The following is an 11,788-nucleotide window of genomic DNA, read 5'->3' as shown; positions in this document are numbered from 1 at the left end:
TTTCACATATTATTTCATTAGAGTTAAATAGGGTGAGGATGTTAAAAGTGGGAGCATTTTTAATAAGAACCATTAAAATGAGGATTTTTTTGTGAGACCTATTTTTCGATCACATTTCTGCAAATCAACCTTTAGATATTTATATATTTATTTATATATCATTTATCCAATTTTTCAATTAAATTGAAAATCGCTAAGACATGCAAAATCGTGATTTATCATTTATGAACATGAAAAATTCAGGTTTAACATATTTGGTTCATCCATTAATTTGATCTAGTTTGGTACCTTAATGATTAGCAATTTGAAATAAAATTTTCAAAAGTGATCTACTCATGTATACATAAATATTTACGGGTTGATTTACCGTAATGTAATCGAAAAGTATGTCTACCAACCCCTTGAATAAAAAGTCCTTATGAAGTCTTCATTTTAGTGGTTCTCATTAAAATATTTCCATGTTCTAGTATAGAAGCTTTTTTCCTTTTTTCTTTTTTGGTCTGAGCATAGAACTTGAGTTTGAGCTGTATGTCTTGCAAATCAATACACACACATGCATATATATACATTATTCGTACAATAATTAAGTTATACATCAAACAGAAATACTGCAATACCGTACATAAATTACATAATAAGTCTTAAGACTGGTATTTTTACACTGCAGCGTTGATATTATACACAAGGAGCGCTTTATTTGAAAGTAGTGAAGCAAACTATATATATGGATATATCGTGGAACTAAGCATGCAGTACAGCAGTAGTATTACTCAATTCCCATTCTGGAGCCTCATTTGGTCCAAGTATGATTTCCCGTCGAGCTTACGGCGGGTGTAGAAATCTTGGACGTACTGTTCCATCCCAATCCTTTTGAATAGTGGTGGGTTTTCTGGGGTTATCAAGCTGGTCACTGGTCCAATTTCTGCCTCGAATTTGGGGTTGAAGAACATAGCGATTGAGATCCTCTCTTGCTCAGAGTTCACCATAGCTCTGTGCTCCATGCTCTTGTACACTCCATTGCTCAGGATCTATAAATAGATGTATACGTGGATATACTAATTCATACTAGTACAATGCATGTATTATTGATAAAACTAGAAAACATGTGAAAATTTCTTCGTTTCCTAATTCTCATTTTTTCATATTATACATTTTGATTTTTTTTTTTCATAATAATCATTTTAAATTATTTTATTACGTAATTTAATTTTTTATTTTATTTTGATGAATATTATAGGCAACTTATAATTGGCGAGACTTGTGACGCTGAAACTCTTGCCTTCACTTTATAATATATATATATATATATATATATATATATATATATATAAAGTAGAGAACAAATAGATGATTGTTCAAGTAAATTTGTGTTTGGCCCAAACTCTAGGTCACTTGACCTAGTGGTAATAGGGTTAAATTAGAAGGATCTAGATTCCTATTCAATATATGATTACTTTCCTTGTATGATTGAGATTCTATGCATTGTAATCCTCTATATAAAGAGGCCCCAATTATTAATGAGAAGACACAGCGAATTTCTCTCAATTTCTGATTCCCTAAAACACGTTATTAGCACAAAGCCCTAACCCTGAAAACCCTAATTTCGTAACCTTCAAAATCCTGCAACCACTGCCCCACATATCAAAGCCCTAGTCCCAAGGCCCCTGCCCCCTGCAAACATTTTCCGAGACCTACCGAGGTCCCTGCACGCTCCTGCCAGATTTGCCAAGTGCTGCTGAGCCTCTGTCGACACCCCTGCAAGCATCTGTCGAGAGCCCTGCACTCTTCCTGCTGAGATCTGCCGAGAAGCCCTGCGTGCATCTGTCGAGCCTCGCACACCCATGTGCCTGCCCTGTCGAGACATGCTGAGTCGTGTGCCTGCCCCTGTCGATAGCCCCGCACACACCTGCTGACAGCCACGCACACATCTGCCGAGCCCCTGCGTAGCAGTTGCCGACATGCTCTGCACATCCTTTGCACAACCCCTGCAGTAGCCCTACACACCCTGGCCTACCTCCGGCCACCATCAGTTTCCGGCCTACTTTCCGGTGACCCTAGCACCTTTTTTCGGTCATCTTCAATATCCTTTTCCTATCAAGATTTCCGGCATCTTTTCAAGGTAAACTTTTCTAAAAGTTCCCGTTTTTGAAGTTTTTCAATTTCTTCTTCTTTTACTCGGGGACTTCCAACATCCTTTGTTCTACCCCCCTTTCTTCTTCATAGAGGAGACCTAAAGCCGAACTGTGGGGGTTCTTGCTCACTCCAAACTTGGAGCTTGTAGAGTCTTCCAAACTTAGAGTTTGTTGAGAAGAAAACGATCGACCACATACATCGTTGTTTCGATCTAATCCAAAACCCCTCTTGGAATCGGATTTTTCTTGGAAGCGACTACACTCAGAAAATCCCTAATTTCTTGGAAGCGACTACGATCAGAAATTTAATAGTTTTTCGTGGTAGCCTTTTTCGCTCCAAAACTAACCCTATTTTCTTGTTGTTTTTTAGGATGAGCAACCTGAACAAGTTGAGCTTCGCTCTACTAGAGACAACAAGCGCAGGATACCACAAGTAGGTCCGTGATGTGCGCCAGCATCTTAAGACTGATGGGATCCTGAGTACGATCCAAGAGCCAAGTTAGAACGTGCTTACTCTTCAGCAAGCTGCTGCTTTTGAAGCAAATAGAGCTATGAGAGAGGCTAATGAAGCAAAAGCCATTATTCTCATGACAAGACACATGAATGACGCACTCCAAAATGAGTACCTCAATGAGGAAGACCCAAGAAAGCTATGGGTGGAACTCGAGCAGCGTTTTGGTAACGTTTGTGACTCCCTGCTTCCAGACTTAGAAGTGAGATGACATAGCCTCCGCTTATGTGATTTCAAGTCTGTACTAGACTACAATTCAGAAGCACTTCGTATCAAGTCTTTGATGGAATTTTGTGGGCAGAAAATCACTGATACGATGTTGATCGAGAAGACTCTCTCCACCTTCCCCTTCTCTGCATTGATGATAGCCAAGAACTATCAGATTGATGTCAATGCTAGAAGCATCACAAGATTTCATAAGCTAATTGGTGCCATGAACGTAGCTGAAAAGCACGACAACATACTTGTGAAGAACTATAACTCTAGACCCGTGGGAACCAAGTCAATTCCAGAGTCTAATTATAGTCGCGCTTCCAAGGGAGAACGCAAGGAGTGAAACTCTAAGAGTAGGGATAATTCTGGACGTTCTGGTCCATATTCTCACCCGAAAGAGGAAGGAACCCGCTACGATAGGCGTGCACGGAACTGTGGGGGTAAACGTGTGAAGAGAGAGAGAGGCCAAGCCTCCGGTTATGGTGGTGACGCCACCAAAGGGAATAACCTTCCACAAGGCACTCCTAAAGCCCCTCCATCAAGGGAGCCTGACCATAATGATGCTTGTCTCAGATGTGGATCAACTGGACATTGGGCAAAGGCATGTAAAGCATCCCAGAATGTTGCAAACGCATACAAGATGTATCGTGAAGCAAAGGAGGCAAATTACATGGAACAAGAAGATCAAGATGGCGATCTCGATCTAAGGGTGGAAGACTACAAGGATCAAGACCTAGAAACTGGCGATTTTGATTAAGTCTTTTTATTTTCCAAGAGATGTAGGCAATTGCCATATTATTTTTGTACTAGATGCCAATGGTATTAGTCTTTCTTCAAAGTAGGAGTACTCAATGTAAGTGTGATGTTTAGGAAGGTTTTGAGATAAGTGGCACTTAAGCGAGCCTTGCTCCACCGACATCTCTCTACTCACATGGTCACATTTGTATTGGAATTACCGAAAGGAGTTAGACGACTACCATTGTTTTGCATTAGCTAGTTTATTGGATTAGATTTTCCTTGGTCAAAGAAATTATGATGTAATTCCGTTTGACTTATTAATAAAAGTTGAGTTCTTTTCTTTATGACTCCTTTTTAATTATGAGCTTTTCTTTTAGGAATGGATGAACTACAATGTCTTGCGGATAGTGCGATTACGCACACCATTCTACGACATAGGCAATTATTCTTATAGATGTTACCTACATATTCCTCTGTGACTATAATGGCTGGGCCATCAAGTTTAGTTCAAGGACATGGAATGGCCCAATTCCTATTGCCAAATGGCACCTTGATTAAAGTTACTGAAGCTCTCTACTCTCCTAAGGTAAATCGAACCTTATTGAGCTTTAAAGATATAAGAGCCAACGGATTCCATGCGAAAATACATACTGAGAACGGAAAAGAGTTCCTTTGCATTACCTCTAATGATTGCGGATGAAAACGCATCTTAGAGAAGCTTATATGTCAATCTAGTGGACTTTATGTCACTACAATTCGACCAATTGAATCCAATAATGTCATAAGAGAAAATCTCTTGGATTCAGACACATATTGGCTTTGGCATGACCGAATAGGACATCCTGGTCGTGATATGATGCTCCGTATACTAAAGAATTCACAAGGACATCCATTCTTCATAGTGAGAAGAAGCAAGAATCGAAAATTGATTCCTGGACTTAGCAAGACCTTAACAATTGCAGCATTTGGCGCTGCAGCAGTCTTGGGGCGCCATAGGGCCGCTCAAGTACCATGTGATGACGCCATCAATGGCCCCAACCATGAGCATGACGCCATGGTTGTTCCTCCCAATGGCCATGACGCCATACATAATAATTCCCTTGTCTCCAACGCCATGTTGGGAGATGTATTCATACACTTTGCTTCTAATAGCGCTATAGACGCTTAGGCCCAACCAAAATTCTCATTGGTTGCTTCTAAGGCCCCTCACTCATTTTGCAAAGCCTGTTCCTTCGAGAAATTAGGACCGAGACCGTCATACGCAAAGGATCCCAAAATACTCATTCCGTTCTTACAGCGAATCCAAGGGGATATCTGTGGACCAATTCAACCATCATGAGGACTTTTTAAATACTTTATGGTTTTGGTTGATGCGTCGACATGCTGGTCACATGTCGCGCTGTTATCCACTCGAAATGCTACTTATGCTAAACTCCTCGCCCATATTATCCGTCTACGGGCTCACGACCCTGACCATCCTATTAAGTCAATTCGACTTGATAATGTTGGGGAGTTTACATCAAAAACTTTCGATGACTATTGCATGTCACTGGGGATTGATGTAGAGCATCTAGTTCCCCATGTTCATACCCAAAATGGTCTAGCAGAAGCTGCTATCAAACTACTACAGATGATAGCGCGGACATTGGTTATGCTCACTAATCTCCCTGTTTCTGCTTGGGGATATGCAATATTGCATGCGGCGATGCTAATTTGTCTACGACCCACTGCAACCCAATCTTACTCTGCGTTACAGCTAGTGACTGGGTACGAGCCTGATATCTCGCACTTACACATTTTTGGGTGTGCCATTTATGTGCCTATTACACCGCCACAACGTACTAAGATGGGTCCACAAAGACAAATGGGCATTTAAGTTGGATATGAATCTCCAACCATTGTCCGCTATCTTGAACCCTTGATAGGCGATCTCTTTACCACTAGATTTGCTGATTGTCACTTTAATGAGACAATATTCCCATCGTTAGGGGGAGATAAGAACACAAATGTTCAACAGGAACGACATAAATTTTCATGGTCTGTCCCCACTATGTCTCATCTCGATCCTCGTACCGCACAGTCCGAACTTGAAGTGCGAAGAATAATCGAGCACCAGAACATAGCAGACACTCTGCCTGATGCGTTTTCTGATGTTACCAAAGTGACGAGATCACACATACCTGCTGGAAACCAATGTTCTAAAAAACGGCCTAGGCGGCCGTCTAGGCCCTAGGCGGCAAGGAACCGCTCCGATTTTGGCCTAGGCGCTGGGCTACTAGGCGGCTGCCTAGGCGGGCTAGGTGGTTATAAACCCTAATTTATTCTACATTTTGACTATTTTTATATTTATAATTAATTTTTAGACTTTAAATATTGTCATTTATATTATTATATGTCATTAAAATAATTTAAAAAAATTTTAAAAAAAAAAAAAAAAACCGCCTAGGCCCCTAGGCTTTAGTCCCTGGGTCACCACTCGACTAGCGCCTAGCGTTTTTTAGAACCTTGCTGCAAACATGCCTGTAAGGATCGATGTCTTGAATACTGGACATCACGTCACTCCTGTGACACCAGGAGATGGTGCCATTGCCTAGCATGGCACTGATGTGGCGTCTATGGTCGCAGGTCCCGCAAGGAAGCGTGGTAGACCAATTGGTTCGAAGGATACTCACCCTAGAAAGAGAGCAAATGAGGCAAAAACAAATCCTTTGATCATCGATACTCAAAATCCGTCCCATGAGAATGTTCCGGATTATGGTTATGTCTAAGAGACATCATTGGGGGATGCCTTAATGTCAGAACCTATCCCTGAGAACGTAGAGATCTCTGTAAATTACACTAGTGTACATGGGACGTGGGAAAGAAGTTCCATCATCATTGATGATATATTCACGTATTCAGTGACGCGTGAGATTATTGAGACAGATGACATCGAACCACACTCCGTTGATGAATGCCAACGTAGAGCTGATTGGCTAAAATGGAAAGATGCGATCCAGGCATTATTGTACATAGCACAATGCACAAGACCGGACATCTCATTCGCTGTGAACTTGCTAGCTAGATATAGCTCTACGCCAACACGACGCCATTAGACTGGTGTTAAAGATATCCTTCGATACCTAAGTGGTACAATTGATATGAGCTTGTTCTATCCCTACAGAGAGAAGATAGATTCAGACCCATCAAGTGTCAGGGACGCCATACATGGTGGACTCGTCCCCTCTCCCCATCCCAAAATGATATAAGTGTTTTGGAAGGTTTTGCTGATGCTGGGTACCTCTTTGACCCACACAAAGGTCGCTCCCAAACTTGTTATGTTTTCACCTTGGGAAAGACCGCGATATCTTTTGTAGACCTTAGTCGCTACCTCTTCGAAACATGTAGAGATTATTGCTCTTCACCAAGCAGTTCGTAAATGTATATGGCTTCGATCCATAGTTACGCATGTTCAAAGCAATTGTGATTTGAAGTCTACCACAGATGAGCCAATGAGCATTTATGAGGATAATGCTGCTTGCATTGAACAAATGAAGCAAGGCTACATCAAAGGCGACAACACCAAGCATATATCACCCAAATTCTTCTACAATCAGCAACAACAGGAGCTCCTCAAGATCAAAGTGAACCATGTTCGATCTGAGGACAATGTGGCAGACTTGTTTACTAAGTCATTGCCTAAATCCACGTTCGAGAAACATGTGGCAAGAATTGGCTTGCAAAAATTATCTGAACTCCCATAATCGTAGTCATCAGGGGGAGGGGCAGACATCAAGGGGAGATGTCTACATGTTTACCTCGAAACGTGAAGGGTGTGTTGTGCTCTTTTTCCCCTTTGACTGAGGTTATTTTTGTCCCACTAGGTTTTTGTTACTCGGCAAGGTTTTTAACGAGGTAACTAGAGAAGCACCACGTTTGGGCAACATAAGGGGGAGTGTTCAAGTAAACCCTAATTTGTGTTTGGCCCAAACTCTAGGTTACTTGACCTAGTGGTAATAGGGTTAAATTAGAAGGATCTAGATTCCTATTCAATATACGATTACTTTCCTTGTATGATTGAGATTCTATGCATTGTAATCCTCTACATAAAGAGGCCCCTATTATCAACGAGAAGACACAGCTAATTTCTCTCAATTTCTGATTCCCTAAAACAATAACAAAGATTTTAATTCCCAAAATTGATTGTAATAAAATTGGACAAATTACAGAATTATGCATAAATCTACATTAAATATAGTGAAATCACTTTTGTATGTCACATAAATTTGAATTTCGCTTATCCCCCTCAAGTCAACCTTACGTTGGGGAAATGGGGATGCATGTGTAATTGTATGTTTGTTAATGTTACATCTCAATAGATTGTAATCTTTTCTTGTTTTCTTTTTCTTTATTATAGTACCTTGGTCTTTATTCTCAATCAAAATTATGTCATCCTCAAAATCCTAAGAAACATTTGAAAAAAAAAAAACACTTTAGAGTACTACATGATAAAGTAATTTGGGATTCACATCCAAAATCAATTGGCAATAGATGGAGTTGCCCAAACCCTTATAAACCCACTAGCAAGGTCTCATTTTTTTCTATGTGGGATTTATATATTCTTAACATGCCCCCCCCCCCCCCCCCCCCCCATGTGTGGCGAATTTTTAAGCCATACACGTGGACAATTTTTGGGTGATGTGGAGCCCGTGTGGCCGTGAAGCATGTACACGTGGGTAAACCCGCTCTGATACCATGATAAAGTAATCAGGGGTTCACATTCAAAACCAATTGGTAATGGATGAAGTTGCCCAAATCCTTATAAACCCACTAACTGTTGAGAATATGCACATTCCACATGGGAAAAATGGGACATTGCCCATGGTTTATAAGGGTTTGGACCACTCCATCCATTGCCAATTTTTTTTGGATGTGAACCCCAAATTACTTTATCATGGTATTAGAGCCAGGTTACCCACGTGTGCATATCTCATGGCCACACGGGCTCCACGTCACCCAAAGTTGTCCACGTGTATGGCTTGAAAATTCGCCACACGTGCAAGGGCGTGTTGAGAATATACACATCCCACATGGGAAAAATGGGACATTGCCTATGGTTTATAAGGGTTTGGGCCACTCCATCCATTGCCAATTGGTTTTGGATGTGAACCCCAGATTACTTTATCACTAACAAGGTCTCATTTTTTCCCATGTGGCATTTATATATTCTCAACACTACATTCATCAAATATACCTACGTTTGCTTGATTCGTATGTTTTAATTAATAGAATAGTTTAGTGATTTTATTTTGGTTGAGTGGAAAGAAGGGTAAATAGGACAAACCTCAAAGATGTCCCCTACATTAACCACAAAGGCATCTTCACGGAAGTTGACAGGAACCCAAACCCCATCTTTCTTAATCTGCAGACCACCCACCCCGTTAAGCTGGTGGAGGATGGTGATCCCGGAAGCGTCCGAGTGAGGTGTGAGGCCGATGACCAGCTCTGGTTGTGGGCATGCAGGATAGTAATTCATCCTCACTGACTGCATCCCATCTTCAAACATCTCCTCAGTCTCTTTTATGTCTATCTTCATAGCCTTCCCCAGAAACCCAATAAGTTCCATGGCTAGTTGCTTCAGTTCCAAGTAGTATGACTCGAAGGTATTCCTGCATGACTCGGAAAAAAAAATGTTAACAACAAAAAAAAAATATTGGTAAGGTGTTTATAGGGAATTTTCTTGAGGCAAGACAATTGTCCTGTTGTGTTGTGAGACCATGATATCAATATATGAAAAAATCATTTTTTTTTTTGAGTTATATATGAAATCATATTAGAATATGGTCATGATATTTAATAGCTAATTTATTAGCAGACTCTCTATTTTGGCTCCTTAGCTATTTTGGAGAGCATGTTTAGCTTTTTATATATTTTAGCAGCTGCACCAGACTTTAAGAGCATCTTTAGCAATGATAGCTATTTTTGAGTCAAATTTTAGCTAAAGTAGCTAAATAGTTATTTTAGCTAGCCACTTTAGAATTACGTCTGCATCAATGCTCTCTATTTTAGCTACTTTTGAATTTATATTATTTTTTAAATGAAGATTAAATAGTTTAAATGTATTTATAAATTACATAAAATAACTTAAAATGAATATTTTAAATTATAGAGAGCCTCATCCCGTTCTCTATATTTAGGAGCGAGATAGCTACAAGTTATAATAGAGAGCCACTTAAGAGTTTGGTGCAGTTGCTAAAATAGATAAAAAGCCAAATATGCTCTCCAAAATAGCTAAAGAGCCAAAATAGAGAGTCTGCTAAAGATGCTCTAAGTCACTCTCTATTATAACTTTTAGCTATCTCGCTCTTAAATATAGAGAGCGAGATGAGGCTCTCTATAATTTATAACATTTCTTTTGAGTTATTTTATGCAACTTTTAAATACATTTAAACTATGTAACTTTTCTTTTAAAAATAATATAAATTTAAAACTAACTATAATAGAGAGTACTGATGCAGATGTATTTCTAAAGTGGCTAGCCAAAATGACTTTTTAGCTACTTTGGCTAAAATTTGACTCAAAAATGGCTAGCATTGCTAAAGATGCTCTAATACAACAAGTTATGTATAATTTAGATAACGTGCAATCATTCAATTCACAAAGTAACATATATATATATATATATATATATATTAATATGTCAGATTGTAATAACCATTAATTGGTTTTTGTGAAATTATGTCAGAACTAGCCCTTTAACATGTGCTCCGCATATGTCAATTAGTTTTTATTTTTTATTTTTAAATTAAAAAAGTTACAGCAACTTCTCTTCTTATTTTGGGAAAGTTTCTTCTTTTTTCATGGGAGATATTACAATTTTTTTCAAATATAATATAGTTTATTGACTATGTTATCCTCATATAGAAATAATTTGTTTATTAATATCTATATTATGTGAGGCCATATATGGTAGTTTAAAAATGTAACCATTCTCTCAAGAATTGTCTTAATTATATAAAATATACAGTGTATTTTGTCAACAAACATATTAGATCTAGCAATATTATTAGATCGATCATAATTCAACTTTAATTCGATGTATAGAGAGAGAGGCTAGACCTGAGGGATGAAGGGAGCTCTGGGAAGAGGTATGGCTTTCTCCTATGAACAGGGTTCATGGTCATGTAGAATCTATTACCCCAGTCACGTTTTTGCTCTTTATAGGCTATGGATCCATAGCCTTCAACGTCACCAGGTCTTATCTGATACTTCATTTTCTCTTCCAAGGGAAGCTTAAAGAATTCTTCAACCTCGTACTTCAGCTTCTCCAAAAGCATAGGGCTAACTCCATGGTTCACCAACTGCACGTACAAAAAAAAAGAGAGTATAAATTAAAACAAGAGTATAAGACTAGCTCATTGGATGAATAAGGTGTACTAATTAATTTCATTTTATCAAGTCCAACAAATTTTGAGATGTTATAATACGAACCTGAAAGATTCCCCACTCTGTGCAAGTTGAGCGCAGATTTTCCAGTTCAGAATCCGAAGCTTCTGATCCCGTTACTAGTTTTATCATATCGATGGTTGGGATTACGGTGGGCTTATCAGAGAGATCAGATGAAAGTTCTGGTTCTTCGAAACTACGGACGTAACATTGTGGGACTTCAGTTAATGACTCTTTGGTGAGCTCCAGGATGCTCATAAGAGAGCTAGAGCTCTCAAAGCCTCCTGGTAGCCGTAGCTGGGGTGATGCCATTTCTTTAGTTGTTGAGTTATGAGCTCAAGTGCAACTACACCTCCCAGGTATATATAGGCATGTTACCTGTGATCAAAGAAATAAAGAGCAGAATATCTCCTAATAAACTAACACCAAAGTCATCGTGAAGATAATAATCTGATGTACAATATATGTGCCTCACTAGAGCAAAAATATCTCTAGCAATAATTCAGTGGGATTACCAACGGTACGTACTTAATGTTAAGAGTATAGGGTCAAAGTCACGGTCAATATGGATGGTCAATATCAAGTTAGTATAAATTGGGGCTTATCCTTTACTGTGAGTGAGTCAGCCATCTTTGTAAAAACTACCTTGAAGAAATATCAGTTTTCTCTTTCTCTCTTGTTGTTGTTGTTGTTGTTCTTCTTCTTCTTCTTCATTCTCAGTAGCCTCCATAGCTTTTCTTCTAGATTTCTTCATCTTTCATCAACCCTA

The 11,788-nt window shown here is 39.1% G+C and overlaps 1 protein-coding gene across 1 annotated transcript; it reads right to left on the bottom strand.

The window, feature by feature from the left end:
- Positions 1–533: 533 nt before the first annotated feature.
- LOC112167735 (codeine O-demethylase) lies at positions 534–11,419 on the bottom strand. Its single transcript, XM_024304786.2, has 4 exons — positions 11,065–11,419; positions 10,693–10,934; positions 8,918–9,242; positions 534–1,028 (listed from the first exon to the last, which is right to left on the bottom strand). The coding sequence occupies exons 1-4, from the start codon at positions 11,329–11,331 to the stop codon at positions 771–773; spliced, it is 1,092 nt and encodes a 363-aa protein (XP_024160554.1). The 5' UTR covers positions 11,332–11,419; the 3' UTR covers positions 534–770.
- Between the last annotated feature and the right edge of the window lie 369 nt (positions 11,420–11,788).

The sequence above is a fragment of the Rosa chinensis genome, chromosome 5 (genome assembly GCF_002994745.2).
Source record: "Rosa chinensis cultivar Old Blush chromosome 5, RchiOBHm-V2, whole genome shotgun sequence".
NCBI classification, from domain to species: domain Eukaryota; kingdom Viridiplantae; phylum Streptophyta; class Magnoliopsida; order Rosales; family Rosaceae; genus Rosa; species Rosa chinensis.
This window is presented reverse-complemented; position numbering and strand designations above follow the sequence as displayed.

What these genes read in the sequence shown, in the direction of transcription:
- LOC112167735 (XM_024304786.2), bottom strand. Translation starts at nt 11,331, where the DNA reads ATGGCATCACCCCAGCTACGGCTACCAGGAGGCTTTGAGAGCTCTAGC. An exon ending in CAGAGTGGGGAATCTTTCAG is followed by an intron (nt 10,935 to 11,064) that starts GTTCGTATTATA and finishes TTGTACGTGCAG; the next exon opens with TTGGTGAACCATGGAGTTAG. An exon ending in ATGTAGGGGACATCTTTGAG is followed by an intron (nt 1,029 to 8,917) that starts GTTTGTCCTATT and finishes ATCTATTTATAG; the next exon opens with ATCCTGAGCAATGGAGTGTA.